At 41.4% G+C, this 16,427-nt stretch overlaps 4 protein-coding genes across 6 annotated transcripts in view; 2 read left to right on the forward strand and 2 right to left on the reverse strand.

Moving 5' to 3' along the window:
* The window catches only part of LOC120413925 (probable multidrug resistance-associated protein lethal(2)03659), a 27,266-nt gene extending 25,427 nt beyond the window's left edge, over positions 1-1,839 (forward strand). For all 3 annotated transcript variants that reach the window (XM_039574908.2, XM_039574909.2, XM_039574907.2), the window contains exon 10: positions 1,340-1,839. In XM_039574908.2, coding sequence (XP_039430842.1) covers positions 1,340-1,682 — 343 coding nt within the window. In that variant the 3' untranslated portion in view covers positions 1,683-1,839. The remainder of the gene's footprint in view (positions 1-1,339) is intronic.
* Positions 1,765-3,248, reverse strand: LOC120413928 (uncharacterized). Its single transcript, XM_039574917.2, has 4 exons — positions 3,025-3,248; positions 2,818-2,958; positions 2,709-2,758; positions 1,765-2,651 (listed from the first exon to the last, which is right to left on the reverse strand). The coding sequence occupies exons 1-4, from the start codon at positions 3,168-3,170 to the stop codon at positions 1,807-1,809; spliced, it is 1,182 nt and encodes a 393-aa protein (XP_039430851.1). The 5' UTR covers positions 3,171-3,248; the 3' UTR covers positions 1,765-1,806.
* A 39-nt stretch (positions 3,249-3,287) lies between these two features.
* On the reverse strand, positions 3,288-6,396 carry LOC120413929 (mediator of RNA polymerase II transcription subunit 22). Its single transcript, XM_039574918.1, has 4 exons — positions 6,334-6,396; positions 5,993-6,162; positions 3,603-3,704; positions 3,288-3,538 (listed from the first exon to the last, which is right to left on the reverse strand). Exons 2-4 carry the CDS (start codon positions 6,087-6,089, stop codon positions 3,321-3,323), a joined length of 417 nt encoding a protein of 138 aa, XP_039430852.1. The 5' UTR covers positions 6,090-6,162; positions 6,334-6,396; the 3' UTR covers positions 3,288-3,320.
* A 76-nt stretch (positions 6,397-6,472) lies between these two features.
* Positions 6,473-8,551, forward strand: LOC120413927 (WD repeat-containing protein 46). Its single transcript, XM_039574916.1, has 2 exons — positions 6,473-6,610; positions 6,664-8,551. The coding sequence occupies exons 1-2, from the start codon at positions 6,608-6,610 to the stop codon at positions 8,452-8,454; spliced, it is 1,794 nt and encodes a 597-aa protein (XP_039430850.1). The 5' UTR covers positions 6,473-6,607; the 3' UTR covers positions 8,455-8,551.
* The last annotated feature ends 7,876 nt before the right edge of the window (positions 8,552-16,427 follow it).

A 16,427-nucleotide genomic window follows, 5' to 3' on the forward strand; every position in this document is an offset into this window, starting at 1 on the left:
CTTTTCTTTTCACACACAATGCCACATAATTGACCGCGCGTCACCACCCAACTAATTGAACTGATTTTCTTCTGCTTGTGGGCAAGCCAACCAGGATGAAACACGAAATAAAATTCTCTTCTTTTCACACACAATGTCACATAATTGACCGCGCGTCACCACCCAGCTAATTGAAATGAATTTTTCGTACTAAAACGAAACTAGTCTTTTAAAGACTAACCCATCATTAGGCTTAAAAAGACTTAACACGGTTAGGTTCGATAAAGCCTAATTTTAAGTCTTAAAAGACTAATGTCGGCTTTGCGTGAAAAGCAACGGCAACCTGATCGTCAGATTTAGCGCGAACGAAAAGCGCCCGAAAAGTAGGGAAAAAAAGGAAACCGAACCAAAATTCATTCCGTTCGCAAACTTTGTAGAGTCAAGTCGTGTAAATAAATCGGTCGATAGAGTTTTATAGAGAAAAACGAGTGTTTTATTGCCGTGCCAGAACGTGGTTTACAGTCCCGCGAAAATACCATCGAAACCGTCCCGACATTGAGGCAATCAGCCGCAACAGGGACCATAGTTGATCCATCAAAAAAATGTTGTCTTGTCAATGTTTTTTTGCATTAAAATGAAAAAAAGTGATCAGAAATGGTTTTTGATCGAGTTTTTTACCTTTGTAGATAAAAATTCACACAGGGCTTTTGTACCCAATTGTATAGCAAATTTTCTGACATAAAAACGAACATTTTCAGAAATGGTCATTCATGGCAACTATTTTTTTTAAATCGCTAAACTGCAAATATTTCGCTAAAATCAAACTTTTGGTGGCTATTTCTTGAAATAAGGCCCTTTATAAAAAAAAACCTGTAAAATAGTTTTCGATTGCAAATTTAATTTTACCTAAAAAAAATGATTTTTTTTTTCTCTAGATATTCTCAATCGAGTATTCATTTTGCTTCGTTCTGTGAACTGGTGATTCTCTTCTTCGATGATCTCTAGAATATAGTCAACCGGAGATTTGACTATAATTAGACAATCTGCTCTAATGCTCCTACCCCGATCCCCGGCTTTGATTCTATCTACTAATAAACAGGAAAATTATGTACGAGAAAAGGTCAATGCGGATGGAGAGCAAATCGAGCTCATTATCCCCAGACAAATACCCAGTCCCAGGGCCCAGTCAGTTAAATTAGAATTTCGGAACGAAATCTAATTAGATTCCGTTTCAGAATTCGAATTAAATTGAGGGAGCGCTGAAAATCCTAAATTCGAGAAAGTCAATGCGGATGGAGAGCAAATTAGTCTCTCACAAATCAATACAAAAAACCTATAATAAAACCCACTTTCTTTCCAGAACCGACGCCCTCATCCAGCGCACGATCCGCGACAAGTTCAAACAGTGCACCGTGCTGACGGTGGCGCACCGCCTCCACACCGTCATGGACTCGGACCGCATCCTGGTGATGGACGCGGGCGAGGCGCGCGAGTTCGACGCACCCCACGTGCTGCTCCAGCTCGAGGGTGGCATCCTGCGCGACATGGTCGACGCGACCGGCCCGTCCGAGGCGGAATCTCTGCGGCGTATCGCGGCCGACACGTACGCCACGATCGACCCGAACCTGCACCTGCTCAACGGACTGCCCAACCCGTGGCGCTTCAGCAAGGAGAGTGGCGGCGGCGGCGGTGCCTCTTCGTAATACTCACCAAATAAGCAATCGTTAGGGATATAACGTTATTTTACCACTATTTACAACTTTTTAAGAGCAACTCAGCAACTAGTTAGGTTAGGTTTTCGTATATTTGGTACAAATAAAGCAAGATCTAAGAACTGCAAGGAGGTTCTTCCTCGTCAAATTGAACCGTCTTTTTCTTGCGTCGGAAACAGTTCCAACCTCCGCCGGAAGCCTTCTTCGCCTTCTTGAGGTCCTCCTTCGTAACCTGAGTACCACGAATCTTCTTCCGAAACTTGGGCGGGAACGTAACGCTTTCCCACGAGGTCTGTTCCGGGATTTGCAGCGCCCTCCGGCGGCGAATCGCATACTCTCGAGCCTTCCGCAGATGCTCAACGCAGTTGTGCGGCGGGGGCTGCCTCCAGATCGGTTCCGGCTTCTTCACGCAGCACGGACAACACCGGGCCATACATCGCTGCCTTCTCCTGCGACTCTTGACCCGATTTTGAGCCTCCTTCAGCTCTTTATTCCGTCGATTCTGCTCCTTCTGCAGCCTCAGCTTCCGCTGCTTGACCATCTTTTCCCTCATCTTCCGGTAGTGCTCCTCCCGGGTAGGTCTCTTCCCGCAGCATCCGGTCCGCTTCCCAGCGCTCTTCGGCCTGTCCTTCTTGGCCGCTTCCAGCTCCTCCAGCCGTTCCACATCCCGCTTCCTCAGCTTGACCACGTACTCTTTCTTCTTGGTCTTCCTCCGACAGCAGGACCAACCCGGCCGCTCTCGGCGAACCTTCCGCGGCGGTCGCACCGGCTTCGGAACGCACTCGCCGTGGGGATCCGTCGTCCGACACTGGCACGCGTCCTGTTTGTTGCGGGTACGCTTCGCGCCAAAGTGCTTGCAGCGCGTGTCCACCGCCACGTGACGACATCCCGGACAGAAGCGAACCTCCTTGGCCATTCGCGGCGCAGGAGCCTTGCAGCCGTAGCTGGTGCCGAGCGGTTCTGTCATAAAAATAGAATTTTAACCCGAGTGACCACCCATAACCAAATAAACCTTACTCGTTGAAGCCTTCTTCTTTTTGCCCTTTTTCGATTCTTCGATCACCGGTCTAAAAAAAATCGTAAGTTCAGAACACATGCCCACCAACAACGTCCAGAATCAACCTACAGCTTAGTGTTGGCATAGTCCCGAAACACCTTCGCGTACGGCCCCGGCTGGAAGCACTGATCCCGCGGTACCGCCACGAACGCCGACTCGTCGTGGATTTCCTGCACCGAGCGGAGAACCTCCCCGAACAGGGTGTAGACGCTGAAAAGGGTTTGGACGACACCTCAGATGACAACAAGATCACACCACCAAAAAGTTGAAACCTACACGTAACCATTGTAGTAGTGCAACCGGTTGATCCGCTCGACGATCTGGTTCTCCTCGAGTTTGTGACGCGGGATGGTCACCTTGTGCGGCGGCTTGAACGGTTGGCCGTTCGTGAAGAAGTAGACGGTCACTTTGGATTTGGACATGGTGGCGAATTTGGTTTGTTCAAACTGACAGTTGAAGAAATCGCAAGGACTTCTTGGATGAGTTTCTCAAAAATAACGATTATCAGGGAATTTCTCTACTCAATAATCAACAGTGCATGAAATTATAAATAACCCAATCTATTACACCTCTTACTTGTACATACTGGTGTAGTACTCCTCCTCCAGATCGTACAAATCGGCCGCCATATCGTCCCGCACCATCATCAGCTTGTTGTCGCGGTCCATCTGGGTGCTCCGGTAGAGCTGCGAACTGCTGCAGATGGCGTCGTTCACCGAGTGGAAATCGTTCAAGATCAAGTACTGCTTGATGTCCGACACCAGCTTCATCAGCAATTCTCCGGCGCGAACTGAAAAGTTACAAACACAAATTTTTAACATGTATCTCGAGTTGCAACAGTCACTCAGTAATACCAATGTTGGAAGCCCGCACCTGCATCTCGTACGTGTCCTGCTCGCACTGGGTCATCTTGGAGAGTTGCGTTTCGTTTTCGCCCTTGGCCAGACGGACAATTTCTGCAAGAATAAGAGGAAAATGCCTCCACTAAGTAAAAGAAGGATCTTTTGCAAAAAAGGTGACTCTTAATTTGAAAATAACAAATATGTCGAGGCGTCCATCTTCGGATATCGACGTGATCGTGCTATTTTGTCGCGCGTCACTTTTTGACATTCCGAGGAAAACGCGATGAACTACCGGTCTCCCACTAGCGTTCCGCCAAAGATAAAAATCGAGTCTTTGTCTCTTCTTGTAGATTGGTGTAATGAGTCCGTCTATCCAGTCGGTCGGAAGCTGTTCTTCGCATCAAATGTGCTGGACGATTTGGTACAGAATATCGACCAGTTCTTTCTTTCCCGCAGATTTCCCGCTCTTAAGCTCCTTCACGGCTTTAGCGTCCTCCAACATAGGCGGGTCTATAGCTATTCCATCATCCCCAACGTTAAACTTTACTTACTAACTTTACTTTAACTGCTCGGACAACCACCAGATTCGTTGCCATATAGGTAACTCGATTCTGGGCTGCTTCTCTCCAATTCCGACACAAAACTCCCACACTTTCCAGATCTTCCTCGACTTGGTTCAACCGCCTCCGCCATGTTCCAACCGGCTTCGAATTCAACACCAACTTTACCGGATTTATTGTCTGGTTCGGTTGGCGCGCATCCAGCGCGTCCGGCATTCTTGCGAAGTGTCCAGCCTTGGCGAACTTCCAAAAACGAGAATTGCCGTAGAGTTGCACCAGCTCGTGGTTCGTCCTTCTCTTTCCCATATAGTTCTCACGTACGCCGCCAAAGGTCGTCCTAAGCACTCGCCGTTCGAAAACCTCTTACATGAACTTGCTGGACCTCGACGAATCCCTCTCGCATCTCACGATAGAACCCCTGGTCGCTACCGCTGTCTTATCTGTCAACAAATTACCTTTCCTGTCGTTGCACATCACAAAGGTCACTCATCGTACTCTCTTTCTTTGGGCAATGGGTTTGTTTCTCTGCTCGTTGCAACTCATTGTATTGGTTGCAGTTTCGGTGCTTATCCATAACCATCATTACGTTTCCTGGCCTCGTTTTCTCGTCCGTTACTCGCTGGCACTCCGCATCGAACCTCCCTTTGAGTGTGCGTCCTCTGGTCATGCCAATTGCCGTTTTGTTTACGATGCTCTGGGGAGCTCTTCTTTAATCGTTCAGGTTACCCGAGGGCGTGATCCGTTCGACAAGCTTTCGAATATACTCTGCAGCAAGATCGCTGATCAAGAGACGCTGTAAATTCACCGTTTAGCTCAAATTTTACACGCTACCAAAAAGTGGTCCGAGTCGATGTTCGGTCCTCTCTACGATCGCACGTTCATTATGCCCGAGAAGTGTTAACCATCCACCAAAACGTGACCGATTTGGGTACACGATTTTCCATTCGGGTGTCGCCTCCGAATGTTCTTGCGCGTAAAGAATGTGCTCCCCTGGATGCAATGAAACTGATCAAACGCAAGCCGTTGTCGAGGGTGGAAGAACGCTTCCCTTCCGACTTGCGTGTTTGCGTCTCCGATGACAATTTTCACGTCGTGTTTTGGATATTCTACATATCGAGACGCTCGTAGAAAGCGTATGTTTCCTCATCAGTCTTGTCGTTCTTCGTCGCGTAGATGTTGATCAGAGTGTGGTTGAAGAATTTACCTTTGATTCTCAACACGCAGATCTTGTCATTCACCACTTCCACTAGATGACTCGGTTCTTCTGATCCCCATTCACTACGAAACCGACTCCGTGCATCGCCTTTTTGCCGCCACTGAAGTAGATGTGATTCTTGAAAGAAGTGTTGACAATGGAGTTCACCGCCGTGAATTCTCGCTCTCCATGACCGCGTCATTGAACTTCCTGAATGACGGCCACATGCACGTTCACCTTGTGCAGCTCTCGGGCAAGAAGGCCAGATATTGGTGAGTTCGAACGTTCCAAGTACCGAGTTTCCAATCGTTGTCCTTTGTACATTTGTACATGTTCCTTTGTACATGAATTTCTTCTTTTGTTTTTCTGAGTTGAAGATTTGCTTCGGTATGTCGCCTAACCAGGTCTGTCTATACCTGGTCTCCGCGCCTAACGAAGATCAATCTCTGCAAAGGTTCGGAGTTACTAGATAAGAGGCTATGGGCTGTTTGGTGGAGTCCAGTGATTTGCCGACCAACCATTAACTCAAAATTTAATCAAATAACTAGATTTTGTCCTAAAACATGTGAAGGCTGTACTTCTACTTTTTTTCAAATCAATGCGTCCTAAAAATCGAATCTGCACTGTATACAGACCAAACTTCTCACCCTCAAAGTTCTCGAGCATGCTGCGGACGTCCTCCTTCAACCTGGTGTTGTACGATTTGAGCAAAGCCTCTTTCGATTGCGTGATGTTTCGCTGCATTTTTACGACTATATTTTTTGAAATCGTCACGAAAACTTAAATTTTCACGATGGAAATCAAAACAAACTTTTCGCTTAGGGAGCGTTCTTTTATTACGTAACGCGAAAAATCGGACTTTTAGACCCCCTCCCCCCCCCCCTCGTAACAAAATTTCCATACAAATTTTAAAAATTTTGTATGGAGCGTAACACGGCCTCCGACCCCCCCTCCCCCCCTACTGCGTTACGTAATAAAAGAACGCTCCCTTACAAGCGGCCGCTTGTTTTGTTTACCTCCGTTTGACAGTTCTGTGTTTATTGGCGGGCGCAACTTCTGAAAGGGGCGTAACTTCCGATTTTAGTACAAACGGCCTCATCGACCAAATTTGAGCAATGTTTTCGCAGGTGGAAACGTCAAACCGGGTGCATTCAAAACAAACCAGCATGGTGATCACAACGTGAAGTTCTACTGAATTTTTTAAGTTTAATTTCGTTGTTAAAGCGCATTAAATTGAAGTCATTTTGGAATAAGACACTAAAATGGTAAGTTTGAACAATTTAGTGCCGAGGTTTCATTCTAACAGTGCATTTTTCAGGGCAAAACCCCGAAACGTTACTTCGACTCGGCTGGCGGCGATGAAGGCACCGCGGACGCTAAGGGCATCTCCACCGAGGGTGTCAAACAGGAGAAGAAGGGCAAAAAGGAGCCAAAGTTCAAAGCTGACCCGGAAGGGGGCATGGACGTGATTCAGGTGGATGATAAACGAGCGCGTCATTTCCGGGCTCCGAAGCGGGGCGGGGGCAAGAAGGTCAAGCTGAGGGAGGTTCCCGTCGATCCGGAGGCGTTGCGAAGGCACTCGCGTGGGGATGGCGTTCGTTTGGAGGGAGTTAAGAGTCGGTTTCAGAAGATAAGGCAGAAGCGAAAGGATATTAATATTGAGTTTGCGGAGGAGCAGGCAGCGCGGGCGGAGGTTTTGCTGAACGAGGAGGAGGGTTTTTTGGAGGTGAGCGATGACGAGTTGACGACGGAGGTGAGCCAGGCGGAGATTGTGGAGAACGTGGACATTACGACGGCGGCGAAGCATTTCAATTTGCAGCTGGAGTTTGGTCCGTACAGGATGAGGTACACGAAGAACGGAACGTATTTGCTGCTGGGTGGGAAGAGGGGTCACGTGGCCGCGTTCAACTGGGTCAAGAAGTCGCTACTGTGCGAGATGAACGTGATGGAGTCGGTGCACGACGTGACCTGGTTGATGAACCAGACCATGTTTGCGGTTGCTCAGAAGAATTGGGTCCACGTGTACGACAGCAAGGGAACGGAACTGCACTGCGTTAAAGGAATGAACCGTGTGACAAGGATGGAGTACCTTCCGTACCACTTTTTGCTGAACTCTGCCAACGAAGAGGGGTTCATCACGTGGATGGACGTGTCAGTTGGGCAGACGGTCGCCTCGTACAACTCTCGCATGGGGAAGATCAGCATGATGTGCCAAAATCCGTGGAATGCCGTGACCTGCGTCGGAAACTCCAAGGGCGTCGTATCAATGTGGTCACCATCGGTCCGCGATCCGCTGGCCAAAATGCTCTGCCACTCGATGCCCCTCACAGCGGTCGCAGTTGACCCAACCGGAACGCAAATGGCCACCGCCGGTCTAGATCGAACGGTCAAGCTTTGGGACATTCGCCAGCTGGACGGACCAACCGTAGAGTACCGTCTTCAAACCGCAGCCTCCGGAATCGACCTGTCCCAAAAAGGACTCATGGCCATCTCAATGGGCAACATCTGTGAAATCTTCAAAAAGCCCTCCTTCGTCCAAAAAGACAACCGACCCTACCTTCGTCAACGCGCCCCGGCCACCATCTCCAACTTCCGCTTCTGCCCCTTCGAGGACATCCTCGGCATCGCCACCGCGACCGGATTCACCTCCATCATCGTGCCCGGCTCGGGCGAACCCAACTTCGACACCCTCGAGGCGAACCCCTTCCAATCGCTCTCCCAACGTCGCGAAGAGGAAGTCCACAAGCTGCTCGAGAAAATCCCCTCCGAATTCATCTCGCTCAACCCAGCCCAAATCGGCGAAGTGGACGTCCCCTCCCTGAAGGACCGTCTAGACGCGAAAACGAACCTGCTCACCATGAAGGCACCGAAAATCAACTTCGAACCGCGCATGAAGCACCGGATGTCGAAGGCGAAGCGCATCAAGAGCAAGAAAATCGTCAAGGAAACGCTCCGGAATGCGGCCATTGCGGACATTCGAAGTGCGAAGGAAGCGCTGAAGGAGGAGAGAGGGACGGGGGCGCAGGAGACGGGAGATTTTATTCCGCTGGAATCGGGCAGCGTGCTGGATCGGTTTCGGGACAAGAAGAAGCTGAAGAAGAAGAAGTGAGCAGGTTGGATCTTCTTGTTGTGCTACTTTATGTTGGATGAAAAGTACGAAATATATTAAACATGTGTACAATAAATTTAACAATTCAATCATGAAACTCTCATTTTCTCGAAAAATCACAGTTCACAGAATAGGGTTCTGAAGCCCTATGTCAATTTTCGTTTAAAACGGAAAAGCACGATTTAAAACCATTTCTGATCACTAAAATGTTAATGCAAAAAAATCCCAAGACAACAATTTTCCGATGGATCAACTATGGTCCCCTTCGAACGAGCTGTCAAGTAGGACCTTTTCTGTCAGAAAAGACAGCGAAGTTTATTTTTGGTTAATGATTCAAAGAATCACTTTTAATCCTTAGCGGTCGTAAAAAGAGTCATTTTACTCAGAAAAATAATTTAAACTTAATTTTAGGATCCGATTGATGACTTTGACTCAGCTTCCCCTAATCATACTCTATCATACTACACAAAAAACTATCCACTTTAAAGCGGTGTATGCACTTCAGAAGGAACCGGTCAAAAAAAAAATCAAATGGGCAGCAGCGGCAGCGAAAGCAAGCCAGAGAGGGTGAAGAAAAGCCCCAAGAAATCGTTCCCTCTCCTTTGTTCTGCTGTTCGTACAGCCATTTCTTGACCCCTGTTCTTGGGAGGTGCGTATCGGCCCTAACGACCCACAGGGGTTTTTTTTTCTATTGCAAGTTTATTGCAGAATTCTGCACCCAATCTTCTTTTTACCTTCCAGGATTCAAACTGGCGACCTTTGGATTGCGAGTTCAATTTGGAGTCCTACCGCCGACCAACGAATACAGCATTTAGCTCAAATTGGGTCATAAAATAAAGCTTACATTTGTGATATTATTGTTCCGAACCTAGTTCCGAACAATAAATCATATTTTTCTGAGTAAACTCAACCCCCGGTGGTTGGTCACTTTTTAAAGTTTGTATACGGGTCATTCCATCTGAAGCGGAACAGCATTTGAAAATTACCCTCTCCGATCCTGCTCAAATTTGGCAGGGCTGTTGATACTATCGAAACATGCAAGAATCCCGAATTTCATCCAAATCGGACCACCCCCTCCATTTTTGTACCTCCCCAAAAAATCGACTTTTTGGCGATTTTTGACCAAACCCCCTAGTTTCAAACGGCGATAGCTCAGGAACCACAAATCTTAGAGGGTCGGTCTTAGACTCAATTTTGAAGGAAATTGGACGTAGAGTCCATTTCCGTGATCAAAATGTTGATTAATTTATTTTTTCTACCTGTATTGCGCAATTGAAAACTTGAAACGGCCGTATCTCAAAACACCCCAACTTATTTTTTTTATTTGACCTCACCATCGTGTTCCCCGGCCAATTTTACATAAGAATCACTTATCGACAGAAATGAATATGTTTCGTTCCAGAGATATCGAATTTTAAAGTTTTGTGTTTTCGAGATTACCTACATCAGCTTCATTCGCCGCATCTGCTAGAAGCACACAGGCGGGCCGATCAATAACTGCTACCTGGTGTTCTGGGAGATGAATAATTTAATTTAAATTTTAAAAAAATTACGCAAATATTTATTCAAATGGCTGATACCTACCTTGATCAATCTATTTTTGTGAAAGGAATATTTATTGGGTTATTTTGAATGCACCGTTTTTTTACGTGTTGCTAACCGTTTCAGAGTACCTCCGAGGCCATGACTAGGGCCTTTATCATGGGCGGTAGCAAAATAGTGCCATTCAGCAAAAACCCCAAAACCTGCTTTATTATTATTATTATCATTATTATAGTTTACTATTGACACTTTACCATAATTTGGCAAATCTGATTTATGGTTTAAAAGATTGATCATATTAAATCAATTTTTATATTGTTAGCCAGCTCCATTTGATTGAAAGATGATTTTGGTCAAGGTACATTTAATTTAAAAAAAATCTTCATACGTGAGGACAGCAGCCGAGATAGAAGATAAAAAACACTGTCGCAACTAAATTTGGGGAATTAGCCGCTTTGAAGCAGATCAAACTTTGTGATTTGCTTACATTTTTCAATTTTATACTTTCCATAAATCCTTTTCCTACTCCTTGTGATCATCCTTCACTAGAGTACAACGTATCAACAAATTTTATTCATTTTAATTCATATTTTTACTCAATAATGTATCGTGCACTTATTGTTCAGTGTTACTAACAAGATTAATTGCATTTTCCTGCTCGCTTCGCCGGAATCCAATTCTGCCCTTTACTGTGTGTCGTTATTGCTCTGTCCTGTGGGTTAGCACAGAAATTCATTTCATTAATTTTTTTGAGCAGATATTTCGCGATTATTCGCGATTAAACTTCAGTTTCCTACAGTGTTATACTGTTAATTTTTGCCCAATTTGGTAAAGATTATTTATGATGAAATATTATTTCAATAAATGACCAGGTAACAGTTATTGATCGGCCCGCCTGTGTGCTTCTAGCAGATGCGGCGAATGAAGCTGATGTAGGTAATCTCGAAAACACAAAACTTTAAAATTCGATATCTCTGGAACGAAACATATTCATTTCTGTCGATAAGTGATTCTTATGTAAAATTGGCCGGGGAACACGATGGTGAGGTCAAATAAAAAAAATAAGTTGGGGTGTTTTGAGATACGGCCGTTTCAAGTTTTCAATTGCGCAATACAGGTAGAAAACATAAATTAATCAACATTTCGATCACGGAAATGGATACTACGTCCAATTTCCTTCAAAATTGAGTCTAAGACCGACCCTCTAAGATTTGTGGTTCCTGAGCTATCGCCGTTTGAAACTAGGAGGTTTGGTCAAAAATCGTCAAAAAGTCGATTTTTTGGGGAGGTACAAAAATGGAGGGGGTGGTCCGATTTGGATGAAATTCGGGATTCTTGCATGTTTTGATAGTATCAACAGCCCTGCCAAATTTGAGCAGGATCGGAGAGGGTAATGTAGGGATTATGGGTTGCAGGATTGAATATGTAATAAATTATTAAATGAGTATTTATTATAAGATTGATATAATTCATAAATAAGAGTTAAGAGCGCAACAAAAAGTGCGCACCTTCATGAATATTGCCTTGTTAGCTAATTGTGGATTGAGTGCGAGAGCGCGCTAGCGAGCTGCGAGAGAGAACAACGAGCGTGGAAACAACGAGATGCGCGCGGCCGGCGAAAGAGAGAATGAAGATTGTCAAATCAGTTTTGTGGTTAATTTCTGTGGAATAAGACGTGTTGTTTGTTAATTGCAAAATATCTGTGTTTTTATTATAAAAGAAAGTCCCCGATCACGACAATGGCACAGTCCGGTAAGTCGAACCTTTTTGATTCATGAAAGATCATTTGTTTTGCTTAAATTGTTGTGTTGTGAAATCCAACAGTTTTGTTTACCTGCCAAGATGCAGGTCCAAAGTTTCGCTTTGTTGTTTTGCCTGTGTTTTGAAACAGGTAGATTTTTGTTTGAACTTGTTATTTGAAATTGATAAAAGGCATAAAACTATCTGCGATAATTGACGGTCTTGAATTTAATGAATGATTTGCTTGTTGTTGTGATATTGGGAACGAATGTTTTGTTTTGAAGTAGTAAGTTTGGCTTTTCGTTGTGATAACTGAAAACCATGTTTTATTCTAAGTTTATGGTGGAATTTGAAGGCAAATAATTTGCTCAAAATTTGATTGTTTTTGTACAATCACATTTTTGCTTTAGATTTGATTGTTGTTGTTTGGATTGACGACCAATGTTTTGTTTTTAATTTGATGCAATGTTTAATCGTTGTTGTGGAAATTAAACTCCAATGTTTTGTTACGAATTAGACTTCAATTTTTTTCTTATTTTTGTGATTGATGAAAATCAATATTTTGTTTATAATTTGACAAAAGATTTGACAAGATTGTGGAAATTGAAAATCAATATTTCGTTTTGAATGTCCGCCCGTGTGGATCAATCGGACCGCGCACTGGACTCACAATCCAGAGGTCGCCGGTTCGAATCCCGCGGCGGGCGCTCTAAAATTCTTTGTGTAAATATGGGTATTCGGCGCCGTCGCTCCGTGCCATACTTTCATACACTTAGGAGCCCAGGGCGGCGAAGTCCTTGTAGATAAAAAGGAAGACACTAGTGGTTGGTACTAGCAATGGTGGCCGACAGCTATAAAGTCAACTTCGTTTTTTTTATATTTCGTTTTGAATTTGATGGAGGATTAGTTTGCGATTGAAGGTAGATAATTTGTTTTTAATTTAGTTATTGTTTTGGTAATTGAAATCAAATTTGTTGTTTGAATTTTATTGTTGTTATTATAATTGACGACCAATGTTTTGTTTTGAATTTGATGCAAAATTTGATTGTTATGGATTGTTGTTATTATTGATGATCATGATCATTATTTTAATTTTTTATTTTGGATTGGATTCTGGTTACTTTGGTAATTGAAGACCAATGTTTATTTTTGAATAAGATAAATATTTGCTTCTTGTTAGTTTTGTTTTAAATTTAATGAAAGATATGCTTGTTGTGGCAATGACTTGATGCAAAGTCCAATAAAATCACAAATTACAAAATTTACAGGGTTATTTTTGATTGAAAGATTTGATTGTTGATGAGGGAATTATAAACCAATGTTTTGTTATGATAAGATGAAAAATTTGCTTATTTTTGCGATAAATGAAAACCAATATTTTGTTTCGAGTAAGATACGAGGTTTGATTGATATTGTGGTAATCGAAAACCAGTTATTATTTTGAATATGATGAAAGATTTGCTTTTTGTTGTGGCAATCGAAGGCCAAGATTTGTTTTCTGAATTTGAGTATTGTTATTATAGAACGGTATTTTTATTCGGTTTAAAATTTCATGCAATATTTGATTGTTGTTTTATGATGGGCAATTTTGAGTTTTAAATTTGACGCAATATTTGATTGTTTATATGGTAATTGATGACCAATGTTTTGTTTTGAAGTTGATGCAAAATTTGATTATTAATTTTATGGTTAATGAAAAATGTTTAGTTCTCATTTGAATGAAGATTTGATTGTTGTTATTATTGACGAGAAGTTTTTACTGTGAATTTGATGCAATATTAGATTGTTGCTTGATGCTGTGGAAATTGAAAACTATCGTTTTAGAATTCTAATGAAATTTTTAGAAATTGACAAACAATGTTTTGCTTTGAAATTTGATTTGAGCAACGTTTTTTTGCCGTTATAATTGATTAGTCATAGTTAATTTTGAAGTCTCTTCTGTGTTGGAGCCTGACAGTCCCCTGCGATGGTAGTCAGAAAAAAGTCTCCTCTGTGTTGGAGCCTGACAGACCTCTGCGATGGTAGTCAGAAAAAAGTCTCCTCTGTGTTGGAGCCTGACAGACCTCTGCGATGGTAGTCAGAAAAAAAGTCTCCTCTGTGTTGGAGCCTGACAGTCCTCTGCGATGGTAGTCAGAAAAAAAAGTCTCCTCTGTGTTGGAGCCTGACAGACCTCTGCGATGGTAGTCAGAAAAAAAGTATCCTCTGTGTTGGAGCCTGACAGACCTCTGCGATGGTAGTCAGAAAAAAAGTCTCCTCTGTGTTGGAGCCTGACAGACCTCTGCGATGGTAGTCAGAAAAAAAAGTCTCCTCTGTGTTGGAGCCTGACAGACCTCTGCGATGGTAGTCAGAAAAAAGTCTCCTCTGTGTTGGAGCCTGACAGACCTCTGCGATGGTAGTCAGAAAAAAAGTCTCCTCTGTGTTGGAGCCTGACAGACCTCTGCGATGGTAGTCAGAAAAAAGTCTCCTCTGTGTTGGAGCCTGACAGACCTCTGCGATGGTAGTCAGAAAAAAGTCTCCTCTGTGTTGGAGCCTGACAGACCTCTGTAATGGTAGTCAGATAAAAAAAAAAAAAAAATGATGAATAATCTGTGCTGGAGTTCTTTGCGAAAGCAGTCAGATAACAATCTCCTCGATAAAGGAACCCGACAGACTTTTGTGATGATTTTTTTTTTAATAACTTCGCAGAAGGAGCCTTATGGATTTTAAAAATATATTGTTCAGCAAATCTTTTCATTCAATTAAGGACCGTCTTTAACATCACAAAAGAAATTAACCGAAGAAAATGAATAAATAAATTTAAATGTGAAAGTGAGCACTTTTTGGTATCCACAGATAAAGCAATATGTATTTTTCCGTTATGTCTGTGAACTACATAAAAAAATGATTTTAAATTCATCGAATAGGACTAAAACGGTTGTCACTATTACTAAAACTGGAGTTGTCCTCTCTTGAAAGATAAACCTCTAAATTGAAAGACGTTAATGATTAAGTATTCCATATTGATAGTTGTTATGGTTAATTGTTACTTTAATCGATTTACTCAGCTGTGATACAAAAGTTGCTTGAAACCCAACATTATATCACAGGGAAGTAAAAAAATTAAGTAATCGTTAACATGAACAATACATTATTAGTTAAAAAAGGTTAAATAATTCACTTAATAATTAATTTGATGCATTTTTAAATAATAAATAAAGAAATGATTAATCAACAGAAATGCTTAAAATATAATTTAAAGTGTGAGAGCGTTGCGTCACAAGAGAAAATAATACAAATATTTAAATATTAATTTTGAATTGAGAAGTATGAGTGACAATTTGAGCAACGAAAAAAAAACATTATTTAAAAAAACTAGGAAATATTTATATTTATTTTTATTTTTCAATGCAATATCTGTTATTTGTATCAAAATAGTTCAAAATCATTCATTAATTTCGATAGAAATTATATTTATATAAAAATTATATTTATAGAAATTATATTATATAACACTGTATCATTTAATTGAGTTAAAAAAAACAAAACTTTCAGAATTTTAGTAAAGTAAATATATCAAAATTCAATTTTTTTTTAATGAATTAAAGAAACTTTGGGGTTCTTTAATCGATTGTACTTAATTATGAAACCAAACTTTTTTCAAATTACATAACAGGAGTTTATCAGCAAAGAAAAAGTTAAAATTTTAAATAAGAAAGGAAATTATTGACAGGGATCGTAAAGATCGTGATTTAAAAAAAAAAAGTTTCTGTGAACAATCTAGTCAAGTAATATATCAAAGTTGCTTGGAACCCATTTTACATTACGAGAAAAATAAAACAAAATATTTAAAAATAAAACATTAAAAAAATCTTTCAGCTGTTTTTAAATAAGCAAGATACGTTTTGAAGGAATTTATGGTTAGGGTATTGTATCCTCCGTGTTGAAGCCAGACAGACCTCTGCGGTGGTAGTTTGAAAAATGTTTCGCCTGAGCTGGAACCCTTTGAGAAAGTAGTCAGATTGCAATCTATACATCTATGCATTACAAGAATAATTGAATAAAATATGTTTTTTGTTGTTATCTGATAAGCACAGTACATTTTGAAGGTATTTATAAATAAAATGACCTTAAACATTGTTTTGATCATGATTAAATGTAACATTGAATAATCTAATCTACGGTAATATCAAAAGTGCTTGAATCCATACCTTTAGCTACAATAAATACAATTTGAAGAGAAAATTAATTTGACATATAATAGAAATCGAATATAGCGGAACGGCATTTATTTCAGTTTATATATTTTATTTTTATTGCAACAATTTACCACATGATTTTGTTTTATTCATTAGAATAATATTTTCTGAACTATGTTTTGTTTCAAGATAAACAAAAATATTATTAAGTAGACACAACAGAGAAAAAAAAAACTCTTCGGTAAAAACTATCGTTTGTCTGGTTTAAAGATCACGTAAGTGAATATTAATAGAAAGTTCAAAATTTTTAATATAAAAGTTGAAAAATTTTGATACTACCATGCATTTACAGAACAAAATCGTTAAATCGGTAATTTTTTTTTAAGAAAGCTTTTGTGGCATGAATAAACAACATTTGATTTTATTTTTTTATAAAAAAATGTATTTTGTGCAGCAAAGCACATTTTGAGCATTAATTGAATTATATTATTTTTGCAATTTGCTTCAGTTATTGAG

Source organism: Culex pipiens, chromosome 3, assembly GCF_016801865.2.
Source record: "Culex pipiens pallens isolate TS chromosome 3, TS_CPP_V2, whole genome shotgun sequence".
Taxonomy (NCBI): domain Eukaryota; kingdom Metazoa; phylum Arthropoda; class Insecta; order Diptera; family Culicidae; genus Culex; species Culex pipiens.